Here is a 20920-nt window from a genome sequence, read left to right on the forward strand (position 1 = left end):
CAGCTTGTAGCATTAAATTTTTAATTTTAAGCCCCTCACAGTGACATATGTGGAACAGGCAAGAAGGGAAGGGAAAAATTTACACAAAATATGTTCAACGTTCATGCTAAGAAGGCAAACATCCTATTCTGTTTAGTGGCTGGACAAGTCACTGCTTCTGTTTCAGAGACATATGCTTTACTTCATCATTTTTCAGTGAACCGATGACATTTAAAAATACCACTTTAGAGACTTGTAAAAGCTGTATATGTGTATTATTCCATTAATCCTTTGCCTTGACAGAACAACTGTGTGTAAAAAGGATGACTACAGTCCCTTCAAGAAGTAGTACACCGTGGCTTACAACTTGATTATTACACTACTGAAAAATGTCACAGATGTCAGTAACTGCAGGAAACACTGATTCATCTTAGCATTTTTGCCATTCATGGTTGTTGTCTAGTCACCTTACCAGAAACAGTTCTTAAATGATCTTCCAGTAGCACAATACAGAAGAATGATAAAGAACTGAAGTCAGCAATAGTTAGGAGAAAGTATAACAACCTAACATGCTTTGTCACCAATTTAACGTATGCCCAGTTAGAGTCAGGTGATGGAAAACCACTGAAATCACTCTGTAAAGGGATACACATTTATGAAGTATAAGTATAAAACCTCATGAATTTTTTGGTCACTTACTACGAACGCATTCTTCACGGACAGGATGAAAACTCAGAAGCCACAATTACTATATTAGACTGGCTATTCCATTCAGCACATTGTAAACAGTTCCATTTTTAAGTATTATTTTTAAACCTTCAGTCCTACTGATGGCAGACACAAGGATGAGTAAACAGTTTTAAAAACATAATGTGAATTTATTTTTTTACTTCATCACGTATGATTAATTTTGTAGAAATAATAAAATCGGAAATAGTCCATCATGTATATTTTAATCATCCTTAAGGCAAGCATTATTTTTCCGGTGTTAGGTACAGTGTAGCAGTTTGAATTCATATAAAAATAGCAAATTCCTGAAAGTGTAACACCATAACAAAAATGCTAAAACAAACACTGACAAAATGAGCCCTCTACCAGAATTTACAGTCATGTACTATGGTCTGACATAGATGTTTCTAGCATCATATCGCTTTCATTCATTTCAATTTCAAATGTTTCTTCCAATGGACGACTGGTATCCGTACTTTTCCTCTGATGTGATGTTTCTAATGTTACTATACCACTCTCATCCAGAGTCTGTCTCTCTATGTCGAATTCTCTGAAATCCCAGGGAGGTGAAATTATATTTTTTAATGTCTTCATTGTGTGTACATCAAAGTCATAACATCTCAATTTGTCTTTGATTTCTGTTCCTAGGAAAACAGTCAAACCGTTAGTTTATTCCATGTGAACACTCCCAAACATGCATCTTAAAAAGCTATCATCAACTACTAAAACTATTATAGTTCTCCGTATTCAGAACAGCAAACTGTTGTTGCTGCTTAATGACTGAAGTCTGTAATAGAGTTGGTCTGACAAAATCCAGACTCCTTATTTAAAAAAGAAGCACAACATACTAAGTAAGATTCAGATTTGAAGTCTCATTAAAAGTAATTGCCAATTCCCTTCCCTGTGAGGGTTTTCTTGTTGTTTAAAGTTACATGCATCATGGTTTGCATCAATGTATAGCACACAGCCGCATGGTGGTTCTGTATGCGTTAACTGACTATATATGGAGCAAGACAGTATTGAGAAGAAACGTCTGCTTCAACTGCGTGAAAAATATGCTGGAGAAACAAAGAACACATAAATAAATGGCTTCAGCTTATTATCATGCAGATTGGACATCAACTTTCTTCATTATTGATAAATTAAGTTTAAAGAAGCAGAATTATATTGCTATAAAGTTGTTTTTTTTGGGGGGGCGGGGGGAAAACTTCCACACAATATCTCAGGCTACAGCAATATAATGTATTACTGTTATGAAGAACTTTTTTTTTTTTTAAACCATGTGTAAAGATCTGTTTTTGAAGGCAGAAGGATTCCTCCTGTCTTCACAGACCACAGTTTCTATATTGTGAAAATACCTCGCCCATATCACTCCACGGTAGTATTTGCTGAGATCAAGATCTCTGATTTTTTAATCCGTATTTCTATTTTATTCCCACCCCCTCCACTCTCACTGGTTTCTAAGCTTTCTAAGCAATCAATACTTTTTATAAAAGAAATCATCATTGGTGCCTCCAATGGCAAAGTACTTGCTTTCTCTACTCCAGTAAGAATTACCTACTTCCATGATGCTTACAAAAAACAATGGTCATCCGCAAACACTGATCAGTTCTGATTTAGGTTTTCTGTTGTTTTTTTTAATATACGTATTCTACTTTCAGTTAATTTATGTAAACAGACTACACCACAGCCTTAATGGTAGACAGACTTTTTTCGATGTAAGACTTCTCTCAAAGGGTTCAATGACTTTAGCAGTCAGTGTAAGTGACGGACTTACCAATGTAAGCTTCAGAATCACCAATATACATTTCTATGCAATGGCCAAGCATCGTGACTGAAAAAGTGTCATCCCTCCTAAGACCAAGGGCCTGTTAAAAAAAAAACCACACAAGTAAAAATTATTCAGCTGTAAATAAAACCATTTATGTCTTAAGTCCACTATTCTGTTTGTTGCTTTGATGTTCGACAATGCAATCAATGTAGTTTTTACTGTAAATGCAAAACATTGTGCAAACAAAATATTGCCGTATGAAATGGCTGAAGAAAGCAAAACACAAAAACAAAACCAGAAATGGACGTGTGTCCAGACAGAATAATTCACAAATCATGAAGTAAAATATACTAGAATAACAATTCTAAAACCTGTGAGGAAATTAATTATATACATATAGCTAAACTACAATCGATAATGAAAGACTGAGACACGCTTAAGTAATTACAACTAAATTTACGTACTACAAGCTTCTAGGTAAATAGAACTACAGCTAAATTCTCAAGCCAATCAACCCGAACGTTGAAAATTTAGACTCAGAAAAATTCACTGTTACTCCATGAAAACACGAAATCACCAAAACTGTCCTGGAAATAGTAAAACACAATTACTACATAATAAAGACAAATCCAAGGCAACAGAAAGCGGCACATTTTTAAAAGCTGCACTTACTGTACAATTTCTACTTTGAGGCTTAGGTTGGAAGTATTTCAAATCACTTTGTGAGAATGAAAAGTTTACGTACATACAACTCTGTTAAGTGTTTACAAGAAAGAAGGAACCAACTACAATGTTCCAAAAAGTAGCTTTCTTTTTAAACCTAATCAGTAGAAAACTTAGGAAGACTTTTTTTTTTAAACTAAGATTAGAAAATCAAAATTAATTTAGGGGTTGAATAAATGTTGGTTCTCTGTTTCAAAACAGGAACAGAATGAAACAGTAAATACAGAATCTGTTACCAGCGCCTTAAGCCTGTTACATACCGTATGAAAATAGTCGATTGCACTTTCAAAATTGCCCATCAGACTATGTATGTAGCCAATGGCAGAGTAAGTAGAAGCGTTTTGAGGAATTAGTACTAGTGCCTGGCGATGGTATTCCAGTGCTTCTTCGTATTTCCTGTTAGGGTTAAAACCAGAATATCTATTATTTCAGGGTGAAAGAGGTTTTTATTGCACTATGTTGATCATTTCCTTAACTCAGTGGCAGGCAATCCTGTCAAGAACCTTAAAATTATTGCTTCATACTCTTAACATAAAAGAATGCACGGGAGTCACGGATATTGATAATTTTCTTCCTCAACATAATTGAGAAATCATTGTTCCCCTTATGTAGCACAACAGCTGTCTGCAGCTAGGCCCCATTTGGAGAGGATCTTAGCAATTTGATACGGTAAATTGCTTTAGATGTTGAATGTTGCTCCTTGAAATATTAGGTTTCTTTCTGTAGCTCTCATTTTTCTCCCCAGGGGAGCAAAGGAGCAATATAAGACTAAATCACTCATTGTTCAAAATGAGAAAAGCTCCCCAGGCAGAAACTTCACAACCCTTAAGTGCTGCATACACTGGTACTTCCAACACTTCCATTTTGCTGCTGCCTCTATCAGAAAAAAAAAAAAAAAAAAAAAAAAAAAAAACAGATTTACACATATCCAGAATTTCTTTCAAATACTAGCCACACTTTCTTTGAAAATTCTCTTAGCTAGACTGCTTATTGCACCTGTTATTTTAAAAACCAAGGATTAAATGTGCCGTATGACGCTACTCTGGGAACTTAAACTGCCACGTTTAACACCCTAGTGCAAGCTATTAAAAATAAGGATAGCGATTGTCTATTCAGAAGAAATTTTAATGTCTCTAATTGTAATGACATTATAACAACTTCATTTGTTGATGCTTGCAAAGGGCATTAGGTAACCAGGCATAAAAATTTGCGGCTGTTTGCCTGCTGCACAAAACTTTCGGTCTGAATTTTATTTCCACTCGTACTATTTAGCTGTCCAATTAACTACCAGCGTACTTTAACGCGCTGCTTTCAAATTTCAACTACATAGTGCTAGTGAGCAGACATATGGCCAGTAAGTTTTTCATAAAAGCAATAATGTGCATTATGAACACTACTAAAATCCATTATTACGGACATTTTATCTTCTTGAAGAATACGTACAGCTGCCTAAAGTTCACATCTTGATTTTCCTGAAAGATAGCTTATAAGGATGTAGAAACGCATTAGGCTGGCTTTCTGAACCTGAATAACAAAATGCAAGTTGTCCTAACTGTGATGTAAGCAGTTACTAAATTACTGCAAGAAATTAAAAGATTTAAGAAATTATAACTGAAGTATGCATTTGGGGAAAAAAAAAAAAAGCTCCACACCCTGCAATGATAATCATAAATAAATTACAAAACCAGTGCCTTTTGTTTGGTTTTGGAAGAACAGGTAACTATTATACACTGGTATTTCCCAATGAAAATGAAGAATTCAAGCAACTCAAGCACAGAGCAATTCCTACCAAAGTCAAAGCAGAAGCACGACTTATATGTACCACAATCACTTTCATTAGCAACTCAGAAACAAAAGTTAGAGCATATACCAACTGGACAATTAAAACCATGACAAAAAAAACATACTGTAGTGGTTAATGCAAGAGACAACACCAGTTAAAATCAGATTAAAGTAATTAAGGAGAGAACATTTCTCCACGTTAAAACTGTTAAAGCTTTCATATGCTCTTTGCACTTCCTTTTTCTCATCCTAGAATAGAAATATGAACTAGTTCTTATCTTAAAAAACAAAGTAACGTTTTATTGTTGTGTTAAGGTCACTGAACACTGCACTTAAATAAACGCCTAAGCACTGATCCAAGCAATCAGCACAAAACCACCTGTAAGCCAATTAAATCACTGGACATAGTCAAGTATGTCAGGACTGGGACAGCAGCCAGTTAAATTCAGTTTAAACCCATCTGAGAATCTGAAAGCCTATGATCGAATTTCTATCAAATAAGACAGGTAAAAGGTGCTTCTACATTGCTCTCACATGTTACGTAATCTTGATGGAAATAAGAAGGAAGCCTATCAAAAACACATTTGTGTAGTATTCCAGATAAAGGTAGCTCCTGTGCTGTCACTTACTTGAGTTTTCTGCAGACATGTCCTAAGTTGTTCAATAAAGGCTCCCACTTATCAACTGTTACCTGAAAAATAATGCAACAATTCAAGCAGAATCACAAAATGTTTGAGTTGGAAGGGATCTTAGAGCTCACCCAGCTCCACCCCCCTGCCATGGGCAGGGACACCTCCCACCAGCCCAGGCTGCCCAAAGCCCCATCCAGCCTGGCCTTGAGCACCTCCAGGGATGGGGCATCCACAGCTTCTCTGGACAGCCTGTGCCAGCGCCTCACCACCCTCTGGGTGAACAATTTCTTCCTAATGTTTAATCTAAATCTAGACTTTAGTTTAAAGCCATTCCCCCTTGTCCTGTCACTGCACTCCCTGACAAGGAGTCCCTCCCCAGCTTTTCCGTAGGCCCCCTTTAGGTACTGGAAGGCCACTGTAAGGTCTCCCCAAAGCCTTCTCTTCTCCAGCCTGAAGAAGCCCAACTCCCTCAGCCTCTCTTCATAGCAGAGGTGCTCCAGCCCCTTGATCATTCTTGTGGCCCTCTTCTCAACTTGTTCTAACAGGTCCAAGTCCTTCTTGTGCTGGGGGCCCCAGAGCTGAATGCAGGGCTCCAGGTAGGGTCTTATGAAAGCAGAGACTGGGGGGAGAATCACCTCCCTTGCCCTGCTTGCCATGCTTCTTTGGATGCAGCCGGCTTTCTGGGCTGCAAGCACACATTGCCGGCTCACGTTGAGCTTCTCATCGACCAACACCCCCAGGTCCTCCTCCTCAGAACTGCTTTCAACCCATTCTCCACCCAGCCTGTATCTGTGCTTGGGATTGCCCCAGCCCAGATGCAGGACCTGGCACTGGCCTTATTGCAGCTATCTTAAAACAAGCATAACGTTCTGTCACGAAACATAGAACTTGCTGGAGTTTTATGAATTTATGATCATGTGTATTGTTAGGAAACATACCTCATTTCCAATAGCTTTGATTTTTTCCAGTGCATCAAGAAACCATTTTTCTGCAGTTTTCCAGCTAAATATTGGGGGTGGGGAGGAAAGAAAAGTAAATTAGCAAAGAGTTCTCATCAGCAGTATGAAGAAATTGTATTATAACCAACACTTCTTTGACATTACTTGTTGCATGAATTAAATTATCTGTAAAAAAAAAATAGTAATTTATGTTCAGCTGTATTTTGCTCACTTTGTCGTGTGATCTTAACAGCTGACGAGACAGTTAAAAAAAACAGAAGCAAACCAAGAATGTTCACTAAACAGTTTTTATATCCATTATGTTTTTTTGAAATATATTTGGAATCTTCTGACTTGATTAGATGCATTGCTGTACAAAATTTTATAGCATTTGTACACTTGTGGGTGCAGAGAGACACCTTTTCAGGGCATGCAACTACCCAACAACAGGCACACACAAGATAATCTCTCATTCCTCTAACAGTAAATTCTCCCCTTGTTCAATGTTAAACACGGAAGAACAATAGATAGCAAGGGTTTAGGTTAAACACTACCTAAACTAAAACCAAATGAAACTTGGTATTCTACAGCTCAACAGAAGTACATTAATAAATACATTGGCACACTGCATTTCAAAATAATCCATAATTAAGACTATTTTTGCAAGCTTACTCTCCGTTTTGAAACGCGACCACTCCGACTTCATGCATAACAAAAGGATCTTCAGGTGCAATGCTTAGAGCTTGGCTGAAAAACCTTTCAGCTAACTTGGAGTTGTTGGTCAAACCATATTCCAGTCCAATGTAGAGCATCGGCAAATGACACCTAGGAAGAAAATTCACGAACTTCATCAGGAACGGTGTCACAAACTAAAAAGAAACACCACGTGTTCTCATATGTACATCTAAGCGAAAAGACTGCTAACCTAAGGGGCAGTTAAAGAGACTTTCTACCTGTTAGCTATTGACAAAAATTTGAACTCCAACATGAATTGTAACTTAACCTGGAATTACATGCACGTGTTTTCTCAGTGCTTTCGTTCTGAGGGTTTTTCCCCCCAGTTTCCTCCCTACATTTCATTCGCAAACGGAATATGGAAGAAGCAATAATAATGGGATTACATTTACAAATAACTACATCCAAATACAATAGTTTTATATGCAATATGACGTGGTTAGTCCGTTACTCATTTTACAACCTTCTCCGCAACCTGAAACAGCTGTTCAAAATACTGTTATAGAGCACTTTATGATCTGGTAAGACAAACACACGACTCACACATTTTAGAGAACTCTCAGTTAGAATAGAGATTACCTTAATAAAAACTTGGACTTCAGACTTCCAAAACTACAACAATAATCAAGTACAAATAATGCAGTCAAATACAGATGAAGTTATTCCCCCCACCCCTTTTTATTCTCTACCAGAGAGTTGTTGCATATAAATACCTACTGTTTATATACTGTTTATTACTGTGATATAGTTAATTTTTCTATACTATTTATGGATTAACTTTAGTTTTTCTGAATGATATTTTTGACATACCCTTTCATGAGCTGTGCAGCTGTGAAATACGCAGCCATTGCTTGGTCATGCTCACTCTCAACTGCAAATGAATGTCCATATGCTATCCATGCTGGTCCATAGGTTCTCTCAAGTGTAGTAGCTTTGCTAAAAAACAGAGCAGATCACAAGCAAACGTTTGAAATTAAGTAGTCATCTGAAGCAGATGGAATTTATGTTACAATACTGTGTGACAGAGATATCTATTATGACAATCTTCTGTAATGACCGCTGGTAAATGGAGTTCGTTTTAAAAGTCTGAACAGCCCATTTGCTGCCTTCTCTTGAATTCAATTCAAATGCCTCACATGCATCTTGAGTTCTCTACACATGTTGATTTGTCAACAGTTACACATTACGAGACAGCTTTGTAAAGGCCTTTACAAGAGAAGGATCGCGTTCTGTCAATAAACTTGTTTTCCTAATTGGTGCTAAACCGAGGTAAGCCCTTTTGCAAGATCTGAAGGAAGAGATCAGCATGCAGATGCCTCTTCCTGGAGCAACCAGGATGATACTTTCTTTACACGCTACTGGGCACTGCCCAGACGTACCATCTACCGTGTTCAGCGTGATGTTCTACTGACTCCCAAACAGGGATATGGGAGCTGGTGTTTTTATCCACGGTATCTCCAGATGCTTTCCTAACAAACTACTGCCTAGTCCAGTTATCATTAACCTTGTAGCTGTACGCCATCATTCTTCCCCAAGAAATTCAGGCATCTCATTACCATTCTACTCTCGCTAGACCTTTTTTCCCCTCTTTGCCAAGATTACCCTGACTTTTGTGGGGTTTTCTTCCCCCAACACATATATAGGACCTTCCTGGCTAAGGATGTTTTCGTATTTAATAACGATGTTCTTTATTTCACCCCTCAAACTACTTAAGGCACTCAGGACAACTTCTTGAAGAATTTCACGGAGCACATTGATAATTGCCAGGAATTTAAACAGACTACTCAGAATAACCAGGCATTCAAATAGTCTAAGTTAGTGACTCATCTTTACATACATTGCCAGTCTTTAAAGGGCTCCAGAAGAAAAATGGAAGCCTTACAGATTGGTTTAAGGCTTTTCAGTTAGGCTTACAGTACCAAAACAAATGCTGTCACTTCACAGCGAGGTTCTGCACTCCCATGCTGACAATCAATACACATACAGAAAACAGACTGACTGACCACCTGAGAAGTCCAAGGCTGCTCGTGCAAAGAAAGAAAATCCTGCCATTTGGCTGTCTACTTCTATCTAACTCTTCCCTTTTAGATATGCAACCTGAACCGGGGAGAATGCTTGAGTATCCTCACACTAAAAATATGAAGCTTGATTACCTAGTTGTAATTAGCTTGGCATCATAAGTGAGTGCAGGGATGACACCTGACAATAACAGGAAAGTAAGCGGCAAGAAATTCCAGGTAAGCCTCTGAATTATTTTTAAAGTATCTGGAAGGTTGAGGTCTAAGTTGCCATACCAGAAACAGGTTATAAACAAAAGGAATATTTTAGCAGTAACCAGCGTACCAAGGTGTCTGCTTACTGTATGAGCTTATCAACAAATGTGGATGTTAAATATCTACTTAGCAAACGAACAACATTCACTAAAGAAAACTAGAAAAACAAATTTTACCTGAGATATCTTCTAGCATGTTCATTTTTGTGGCCAACCATGAGATAGTAGCATCCTACTGCAAACCATGACACCTACACATTAAAAATAAAAGTAGAGTATTATGAGATATATCACACTGATTTTAGTAAAGCATCATCATAGGTGATAAGTAACAAGGGAACGCAATTATAAAAGCTATGAATGTTTTCAAAGAAATCACAGTCAGCTTTTGAATTTATTTTACACCACAGACAAGCTAGAACTGCTGGCAGCTGTATGTCACTACCTGGGTTTGTTCAGCCCCAAAAAGAGGGCTAAGTGGAAAGCTTATTGCTGTCGTCAATTTTATCTAACCGTAGGGAATACAGGAGACAGAGCAACTCTTCTCACGAGGTGCACAGTGACAGGATGGGAGGCAGTGGGTACAAGTTGCAACATAGAAAATTTGATTGAATAAAAGGATTCAGTTTTCACAATGAAGGTGATCAAACATTGCAATAGGTTGCCCAGAAAGGCATATCCATTTATTATTGTAGCACTTTCTAAATGATTATGCAAAGTGAATTCTTCATGTTGAATGTTTTACAGGTACTTTAAGAACAAAATCCACCTTAATATAATTACAACATACAGAAAAAAAGAATGAACAATTTTCACCAGCTCCAGTCAGAAAAAGACTTTTTAATTTATTTATTTTTAATATTCTATTGCTCAAACTGTCTATTATGTTAGAGCTTTTATTTGCTTTCACCTAAAGAAAACTGCTTGGTAATGAAGGCTTAGAACAACTTACAGGATTATTTGGGTACAAGTCGACCAGTTTATGAGAAAGATAGAAAAGTTCTGCACAAGGGAAGAAAAAAAGACAAGAATATTAAAATATGCTAAAACACTAAGATGTTTCAAGTCCTCCTTGAGCTTCCTATAAAAACAGGAAGCATGTCTAGTGTTATTAATACACAATAAACAAAACTGTTTTAGTGGCAATGCTTCAGACTGCCTCAAAATAGATATACTTTTGCAGTTAGTCAAAAAACAAATGTTAAGTCTTCACAGCACACAAACAAGCAGCTACACATTCTACTCCTTAAGAGTTCTGCAACAACTTAGGTCGCTAAATTACATTAAAGTAAATATCTGTAGTATATTACACTTAAACATATAATGTAAAGCTGAACACAGTTCAGCTTTCTATATCTAAAAAATGTAACATACTGGCTAGCTCAATTTCAAAATTAGAGTCCCATGCATTAATATCATGAAAATAGGACACAAGCAAATAATTTTTTCCATTATTTGGAGTAATTTTATGTGATTACTTCTTAAGAGGAACTAGAATTATTTTTGTTAGAAAACTTACTACAGATTTTCTAATAAAAATGGAAGTAATCAGATACGGGATAACAATTTTAATGCCTACACAATTTCAAAGGAAACTGCATTACAATACATAAAACAACCATTTCTTCAGAGCATGGTGCTCTTGTATTAATGAGTTCAGTTCTGAAGTGCTTGGCATCAACTCTTTGCTTCAGAAAAAACAAATATGAAAAGTTGCTTGCAAAATACCGGCTTATTTACAAAAAGCTTCAAGGCAGACTTAAACTAAAGATCAGAGTACTGGCCACATTTTCAGATGTAGCTAACTGTAAAGTAACTGGAAAAGTACATTAACTGAACGTTGAGAAGTAGCAGTGCACCTAATGACCTCTATGTGTACATACAATGCACCATCCTCTGAGAGACTGCAAATCATATGAGCTCCTTATTCTATCTTCCAATTGGTTTTAAAGACATTCAAGCTCTTCACTTGATTTAGATGTTTATACGCAGTCTGAAATGAGAAAAAGCCATCCCAGCTGCGAGTAAGCTATTCTTGTAATTCCAGCAAAGGTGCTGTCTGATTATAAACTTACTTGAACTATAAAGAGACCTTCACAATAGCAAAGACAAGGAGAGAGCATAGAAAGTCTTCTAACGTGGAAAAAGCATAACCACCTAAGCATACACGCCGTTGCAGAGTTGATCCTAATACATTTTATTTTGTTAAGGGGGAAAATTACATCTAGATACTCTAGGAAGACCACATCAACGCATAAATCAAAGAACTGAAATGGAGCACTGTATCTCTCAAACTTTCTGGCTACATAGGCCAGTGGTTAAAAGACAGTGACGCTCACGATCACGAGCAAAGATTCTTTGCACAACTACTTTCCCTCCCCTCACCATCAGCTCTGAAACTTCCTTCTCTACGACTTACCATTGTTTTCTTGAAACTGCAAGTTGGAGGAAAAATAAATGCAGTTTTTCATATCAAATTTTAATTATTTTTTTAAAGTTTAAATTTTTTAATTTTTTTTTTAAATTTTTTTTTTTAAAAGGGGGTTTCTTGGCATCTTTAATTCCTTTTTAAAATTGAAACATGACAGTGCTCTTTTGACTCATTAAATGTTGTGTTTCTTACCATTTGCTTTATTAAGCTCCACAAGCGTCCCTATATGTACAGGTAAACAGTTTGCATGGAATGGATCCTTTTCCATCACGCTAAAAAAATAAAATTAGAAAAAAAATCTGTGGTACGCATTTCAAAAATGTGTTTGAAACAGGCTGCTTTTATACTGTGTAATGTTCCAGTCAATTACCACTCCTGGCATAAGGCAGACGTTTGTGACTAGAATGTAGCTGCTGTAATACTGTAATGTAATTACTGGCACAATAAAGGTTTAATACCAGAAAAATAACCATTGATTTAGCTTAACAGGGCTAACACAAAATTTCAGTAAGCTGAATATAAAGTTAAAAGAAAAACAGAATACAGTATACTACTTGTTTGCAGGCCACTTCAAATTTAACTACCAGACAACAGGGTTCATCCAACCTCTAAGTTGCACAGGCTGGACAGCAACTTTTCAGCAAGGTCTGTATTAAGGAAACAGGCTCTACAACATTAAGCAGTATGCCAAAGGAAACATTTAGTTTCAGGAAAAAAAAAGTGTAAAATTTTAATGACTTCATTGGAGTTATTTACTTCAACAGGATCATGATTTTACTCAGCTGTTCAAATTCACACAATCAGCATTCTCTGTAACTTTCCCCAGAGTCTTGCCCCTACTGTGTTCCAAGGGATTCAATGTATCTTCCTGGGCACAAACCACATATTTAAACTACCTGAAAATCTGTATCAAATTCTTAGGCATGTAATGCATTGTACAATAACAGTCACAATAAGTCCGGTCATAATTATTCTACATCCTACCAGAAAAAACTCAAAGTTGCCTTGTATACTTACACAGAAGTAAGCTTGTAACACATTTTGAAATCACAGTTATAATAATGTCTTTCAGCTAAAGACACTACTACGTCCAGGTTTTCCTGAAGGCCGTCTACTGATTCAGGAATCAACGTTTCACTGGGTTTATTATACTGAAAGACAAAAGAAACACAACGTGCAAATCCAATCTAAAAATCAGATGCTATAAATATTGATATTTTTAGTTCTAAAATAATATACCTACATTGAGTTTATGAATTTTAAGAAACGTAAAGTCCGTAGGACCTGTATTTTGTCAAGTGGTTCTTTACAGTATGCTTAAAAGCTCATTTGGAACATCAAAGATGCTTGCCAATGCATGAAGTGTAGGCTGTAGAAATGAATATTGAGTTATATATAGTTAGCTTGCAGTGCTCTCATATTCTCTTCAGAAAAAAATATTTTGGAAGAATATTGTTATAATGTAGTATTTTCAGGAAATTGATATTTTGCCTACATAATTAATGTATTTTCTCAAGAAATAAAGCTAAACCAGATGAGTTTTGTGTAAAGTTTAAGTATCATTTTATGAACGCTAGTAATCATAAATTTAAAAAATAACCAGGGCTACAGAGCCCTTGCTTTTCCAAAGTCCAGAATAAAGAGAATCAAAGAAAATTTACATCTGAAGTAAAGAATTTCATGCAACGCATCAGCTTTTTATTCAGTTTATGGTTTTACCTTCTTCAATTTATTCTCAAATAAAAAGTGCAGCAATTCTTGTTCTTCTTCCGTACATTGTTTACTAAGAGGTAGAGATTCAAGAAGTTCTTTTTCTAAGTAAATTAAAAAAAAATAATTTGAAAAGGTCGCGTTAAAGAAAAATGGCAAGGTCAAACATCAGAACTTAGAGATGCAAAGTAACAGTACAGATGCACTAAAACATAGTAATACTAATTACGGAAATTAATGATTGAATTCTTATTTAGTTTTTCCTTGTAGACTTTTTAAATGAAACAATGACATAGCACCATTATTTTTATTTATGCTACGCATCCAAGTTAACCACTCAGAATGCTCTACTATACAGTGCCTACTGTAGCGTAGCAAAAACCAACAGGGTTTTGTGAATCCAAAGGCTTTGTGAAGTTGGTAACACAAGGAAAAACACTGTTTCGGGCTAGGCAAAGAGCATGGGAGCATCTGGAGCTAACACAGGAGACTCCTGGGTTACTTTGTTCCTTTTAATTCTTAACACAGCAAGACTAACACCTGAAGTCCAAACGTAAATTTGAACAGTTACAATTTCCCAGCAATTCAAAGTTTTCTTTTACTTTTTAACATAACCATCATCTAGTATTTTCCTAGCCCCTGAGGGCAACGTATACTTTATATTTTATACCGTCTTTCTTGTAATACTGCTTCATTATCCAGGAAAAAGCATATTAGAGAACAGCTAAATTGTACTTGTATTAGAGAAATACTGCTATCCAGACCTTCTTGCGCTGTCAGCATATGGTGCGATGTTAAAAGATCAAACGCTTCGAAGCAGTAAACATCAAGCTTCAAGGCCTCTTTGTAGCTGTATGTTGCTAGGGTTCTATTATCCAAAGCATCATAGATCTTCCCTCGCAAAAGGCATATAGAGCTCTTGATCTGGTGGAAAAGCAGGGCTGGAGGTCAAAGACTGAATCAATGTTTGCAATTTGGTTTTGAGCACAAATCAAATGGGCTCCCTGAAAAGTAAAAAGCATTTCATGTATGATGGAACCTGGTTTTCTAGTGCTGTTTTTCAATATAATATTGTTTCTATGAGCTTAAAAATCAAACGGGCACTTCCAAGGCAATTCATCTCTCTTTACTTTTAAACCACACATTTCACAAAAGACAAGAATTTCAGTAGAGGTGAAAAAGGCCAAATCAATGGACTCAACTGCTTTGAGAAAAAAATAAATTCTTCCTTTCAACACAAACCAGACTGTTTCAGAAACTAAAAGCAGTGAAAGGTAATTATTACCAAATTAAAGTTGTGCTAGGATGTCTAATAACGAACACGTTCTTTCACAGACGAAACTCCCAAGGATGGGTGTTTTATTCAGTCAGAAGGCCACGGAATTAGCATCATGTTACTTGGAGAATATTTACACATTATCTATCTATATTGTCACACTAACTAGACAGAAGTCCATATAATAGAAAAAGTAGAGCTGTTTTAACAGCCAATACAGCCTAGGGGGCTGCCAAAGAGATAATAAATACTGTTGCCAGTTCACAGGCCAGTGACTCTTACTCCAGAACAAGTGTCTGTGCAAACCAAGCAAATAAATTAAGATTGAAAAAGTGACATTCCTGAAGAAGAGTTTGGTTTAAGGTTACTTGTAGCAGTACCAACTTCACTAGTTCCCTCGTTTGGCAGACCAAATCCACCCCCTTTGCATTCTTGAACTACATCAACTACATTTGTAAAGGTGATGTAAAGGCTGATGAAGTTGAGTTTTTTGACTGGGTTATTTCTCAGACTAAATAGTCGTTCAACGATCGGCCACTCGGACACCTGGGTCAGAGTACCATGAAACACAGAAAATGGTGAACGAACACACAGCCAAAGCCGAGGACCACCTGTGCTAGCAGAGCTACCCTAAGTGTATCCATTAGGGTGCAACACAGTAACTCAGTCTAATCCTGTTCTTTCTTAAATCCTTTAATATAAAATCCGCATAATGCAGCAATAGAAAAATCAGTTCACATTGATGATTTGCCCACTTTGCTCCTCCAATTTTACAGGGAAAATCCTGTTTGCCAGTCACCCTCACTGTAGTTTCAGCTAATGAACTTTAATTCACAACTGGGCAAGCAAACTCTTCATAGCCTCTTCAGCCTACACACACAAACAATCCCTTCTGGGTGCCTACACAGAATTTTTTCCCCGAGCTTCAGAAAACTTCACCTTAACGCCACACAATTCTCACGTGTGACAAGCAATGTCCCACTGAGAACACCATCTGAATGATTAAGGAAATCTCTTATTAAAAATACCTGAGGGAGAGGAAAATGTGCTTTACTATCTCAGAACCTGCAGCCCAATTGAAATAAACGTTAGTCTATATTACAAAGACTGAAATAGCAGTATAGAGCCAGAAGACTAAAAACCAATGCTAGATCAAGAACTTCCCGCAAAGTGCCTGCAAAAACTTACAGAAAGTTGTTGCAAGGCACTTTTCATTTTTGCAAACCAAGTTACTTTCATACAAGCAAGCTGACGCCCGACTTCTGACTGAAAAGAGAATGATTCAGCATTTCTGAAAGTTATGTTATCCACAAAGGAAAGCTTAAACACCTCGTGCTTCAAATTCATATAGTTGCTAAATCGCTTTTTGACTTCACACGTTCTTTTCCTCAGTTATAAAAACACTTGTTTAAAAATTGTCACTTACAGAGGATTGCGACATCTCCCAGTCTGTGGTCGAGTCTTTCAATCCACTTTCATCCTTCAAGTACTTTTCAAAAAGTCTTTTGTTGATTGGCTCTTCCATATCAAGGATATCCAGGGCCTGTTGATGTTCTTTCGCAGCATACTAGCCACAAACACATGCATGTAAAAAACAAGGTTGGGATTTGAAACATCTGTACATAAAGCACCAGTAAACCCAGCGTCACATTTCAAAGGCACAGATTATAACTGGTACTTACCAGCAGTTTTTTTTTTTTTTTAAGGCATGCAGGGTCTTATTTGGACACATGCCATTTCATAATCATAATCAACTATTTTACTAGTCACCAATAATATACAACTTACGTTAACAGGATTAACACCTACAGAAAAGCTTATTATTCGGCATTACGCCATCACAGAAGTAGATGTTCCTCTAAAAACGGAGGATGCAGGATTTAATACAATACAGTTGACTTATTCAATAATAAGCACAATATTTTATTTCAAATTTTTGTATTTAATTTATGAGTTGATTCTGTTTTGCTGTGAAAGCACTGCATTTTACCATTTATGTATCGCTTTTTATATGGAAGGATAAAGCTGCCAACTGTATTTACACAAACATAAAGAACATCTCTGGATGGACTACTACCAATTAAAAACAAACATGCAGATATGCGAGAAAAATCACTCACATTCGTATATTAAAGGAGCATTTTCTTTCCTGGACAAAAGGTCAACTGGATTGCTATGGAGCAGAGTACCATAATGGTACTCCACCATGTTGGATACTCCAGCAACCACAGCGAAAGTCAAAGGATGAAATCAACTGCCGCAACATTTCAGCCTGTTATTCCAATGAATGTCAATCCTCGCACAGCTACGCTGTGTCTCGGGTACCTGATCTTTCCAAGATGCACCTTTTATTTAGTTTGGTACGTTTCTAATACTGATTAAAATGTGTACTCACATGACATCTAGCTGCAAGGTAGCGACATGCTTCATATAACTGGAAGAAAAATTCCATTTGTGTTAGTAAGAGAGAGCACATTTACTTACGCTGCTAGACTCCCTCTTTTGCTGTTTTTGGCTGTAGTTTCTTCAACCCGTTCACGTAAGGAAAACTTTGCTGACCAAAATGACTAAGTAAGTCTGTAACACTTTCTCTCCTATTAAACTCCCATAGTCAAAGGACACAATATTCACCCTTGCCACGCTTATTAGCGGAGCAGAAGGACAATTGAAGTAATTACACTTTAAGTGACACCCCAGCTTCCCATACCTACTGCTGTCCCATCCTTGGACTCCTCCTCTTCTCTCTCACCCCACCTTGGGCCAACACATAAAATAGTTCAGTTGGAAGGGACCTACGAAGGTCACTTAGTCCAACTGATGGACCACTTCAGGACTAACCAAACGTTAAAGCCTGTTAGCGAGGGCATTGCTCAAACGCCCCATGAGCGCTGACAGGCATCAACTGGGGGGGCAGCAACCACCCCTCTAGGAAGCATCTTCCAGGGCTTGACCACCCTCACAGTGAAGACCGCGATATTGTCTGAAACACATGGCTATATTTGGTTGAGATAAAGTGCAGTATTCAGGTTTCATTATCAGCCTTCCCGCAGACTTTAACCTCTGATGGTGAAGAAGCCACTGTGGTTAGCAGAGGTTCATAAGTGGAACGACAGTAACACGCCTTTGTCCAAAACGACTTACCTTATCCAACTTACGTGATCGAAGGGCATGTGCTGCCCTATGATACTGAGCTGTCAGGTAAAGACACTGGGCCAACCAGTAGATATCTTGAGGTTCCTCTTAAAAATAAAGAGGAAATTATAAGACATTAATTTATAGTATATCTTTAAACGCTTGCGTACAGAACATTCACTTTTGCTTCCCTAGAAGAGCATTGGTTTTCCACTGTTCTAGCATCCTATCAAGTTCCAGTGTTATACATATATATTAAAAATCAACTTATCTGTCTGTTAAAATGAAAAACGATATGTTTTAAGATTATAGACATCATATAGTGCTCTGGACAGTGAATACAATGAATCTGGTACTAGAAGCGCATCACGAGAAGGAGACAACAGTGATAAAGATTTAAAACGAGCTGTCTGCAGGAGCTGTAGGTTACCTCGCCCTTGGACACTGTCAGGGCAGAGAAAAACAACCCAGAATCGTCTCTTCCGAAGAAGATCAGTAGGAACCTAACTACACTGACAGCTTATTAGACTTCTGCACCTTGAAGTTAAGCTCTCCTTCTGCCACCTTAATAGCGTCTTAACTTATTAGCAACCTATTTTTCTGGGGGAGGGAATCAAGCCCCTAGAATAATTTTAAGAAATTCAAGCAGGCAATGGTTGTAGGAAGAAAGAGACCGCGAGCATCAATACGCTCTGCAAACCCGGGTTCTGCTTGTCCTGAGCACCCACAGCAACAGCATGTCCTGCAGGGAACTACCACTCTCTTCTGTAGGTTTCTCCCCCGCAACCCCTTCCCTTGTGGGTTTGGCCAAACATTAATTTTGACACAAAGTTCAAAAGGGAAGCAAGGTTGGCCCTGCTCTGTTTGGAAAAAAATAGCCCTGCAAAGATCACAGAAAGCCACTTGCACCAAGCCCAAGTTTCAACGTTTAGCCAAGAAGCTTAAAACAAACAAAAGAAAACAGAGCAAGGGTACCAGAAAGAAGTTACTGAAGAACAATGTAACAAGCACTTACTTACCATGAGACAGTGAAGCTACTTTGTCTGCCCAAAACAGGGCACTTTGATATTGCTGCTGTAAAAAAATAACACGAATAATTATTATTTATTGGAGAGTAGTGTCCTGGGCTTATCTTGAAATATATTATGCATAATTTCCATTTAATGTCTTATTACGTGTGTATTCTCTAATGAATGGTGATTCGCTTTTGACTTCTTTCTAAGTTCAAAAATCAGTTTGAAAGGGCCAGCCCTACTACCTTTTGATGTCTCTCAAATGTTATTTGAGATGGGTTTGTTCATTTATTTTCGATTAAATGCAGGTATGTTTGACCAAAAGGCACGTACTAAATAATACGTTAATATTAATTAATTAATAAAAAGTGATTAGTTAATTTGCTGTCACTGAAAAAGTAGCATGAAACCTACCCACGCTACCAGTTAAAATAAGTGTTTTATTTTGGAAGAAAGAGTTCTACACAAAAGAAACGGCACATACATCACTTCAAGAAAATTTTGCAGCAGCATGCTTGATTAAGAAATGCTCATTCTCCACTCAGGATGCTTTAATTTCACACAAACCGTAGTCTCTGTGGGGAGCAGGAAGGAAATTCCCCACGTGCTTGCATGGATAGCTTGACTTATAAGCCCACAATTCAGGAAAAGGGGGTGAAATAGAGAAAAACATTAGCAAGGAGAGAATGGAGCAGGGGTTGCAGGTACTTCCCAGTAACTAAGCTACGCTTACCATCAGATTTGAGGTACTAGGAAAAAAACTCAGAAAACTGGTTGGAATTATTGTCTGAAAAGATTAGCAGGGACTACTGTTTTTTTTATTTTTATCCTTGTCCAAGCTATGAGGGATAACATGCTTCCCAGGACCTCCTGCACACTTAACAGACGTCCTGGGGCAGTGACAGGACTTGCAACACTTGAAAAGCCGCGATCATTCCTTCACCTTCCCGCAGGATTACAGCTGCGGGGCTTGCTTACAGCCTTACGGGCTGCTTTATGCCTTTGGAGCAGAGGTTTGGCAGGCTTTTGCGAAGCAGACACTGACGATATGTGTTTCCCAGCCATCACACAGCACTACCTAAGGGGCAGTGCCCCTAAAAGGCGCGCAACCCAGGCCCGTGGCTCACCCTACAGCACTGTAAGCCGGCTGTCCTTCACCAGAAGCACTCCCCACCAGAAGGGCCCCCCGAGGGCACACCGGGGGCCCCGCCGCCGCCGCCTCACGCCCCCCTTACAGCTCACCCCCGGCCCCCCCCCCAGGCCGCAGCCCCAACGGCCGCCGCCCCGCGCCCCACCTGGTCGATGTACTGCCGCACCCGCTTCCGCAGCCGCTCCAAGTTCATCCTCCCGGCGGCCCGGGGGGATTTAGGGGGGGATTTTGAGGGGATTTAGGGGGGTCCCGGCGGGGTGGCGGCCCGCAGCCGGGCCCGCAGCGCTCGCCCCTCCGCCTGCCCGGCCAGGCCTGGCGGTGCAGCGCCCAAAGCCGCCCCCCTTCCGGCCCTCACTTCCGGCCCGCGCGGTCCCCGCCTCCCCCCTGGAAACAGCGCCCCCGAGCGCGGCGTTCCGGCAGCGCCGCGGGCCGCGTGGTTTTTTTTTTTTTTTTTTTTTTTTTGGGGGGGGGTGCGGGTATCGAGGGATTGCCTGCTACGAATACATTCACCCAGTTTTTAAACTCAATGCTTGCTGCAAGTGCCACAGAGGCGCACAGGCTACTGAAAAGCAGGCGCACGGGTTGCTAAAACCCAATCGGTTGCATTTTGTTTGGCATTTTCGGCAAAGTTCAGCATGCGGAAGGTC

At 38.5% G+C, this 20920-nt stretch overlaps 1 protein-coding gene across 3 annotated transcripts; it reads right to left on the reverse strand.

Moving 5' to 3' along the window:
- Positions 1–836: 836 nt before the first annotated feature.
- CDC16 (cell division cycle 16) lies at positions 837–20622 on the reverse strand. Of its 3 annotated transcripts, none has more exons than XM_035565545.2 (18): positions 20419–20622; positions 19130–19184; positions 18120–18217; positions 17374–17412; positions 16405–16545; positions 14467–14626; positions 13712–13806; positions 13010–13143; positions 12185–12264; positions 10514–10563; positions 9739–9812; positions 8100–8225; positions 7227–7379; positions 6555–6618; positions 5614–5675; positions 3463–3598; positions 2486–2576; positions 837–1346 (listed from the first exon to the last, which is right to left on the reverse strand). In XM_035565545.2, the coding sequence occupies exons 1-18, from the start codon at positions 20464–20466 to the stop codon at positions 1087–1089; spliced, it is 1866 nt and encodes a 621-aa protein (XP_035421438.1). In that variant the 5' UTR covers positions 20467–20622; the 3' UTR covers positions 837–1086. The 3 variants fall into 3 exon arrangements, with proteins under 3 accessions (XP_035421438.1, XP_035421437.1, XP_035421436.1); XM_035565544.2 differs by having other exon boundaries at positions 837–1352; positions 19130–19181; positions 20419–20621; XM_035565543.2 differs by having other exon boundaries at positions 837–1352; positions 20419–20621.
- Positions 20623–20920: the final 298 nt, after the last annotated feature.

The sequence above is a fragment of the Cygnus atratus genome, chromosome 1 (genome assembly GCF_013377495.2).
Source record: "Cygnus atratus isolate AKBS03 ecotype Queensland, Australia chromosome 1, CAtr_DNAZoo_HiC_assembly, whole genome shotgun sequence".
Classification (NCBI taxonomy): domain Eukaryota; kingdom Metazoa; phylum Chordata; class Aves; order Anseriformes; family Anatidae; genus Cygnus; species Cygnus atratus.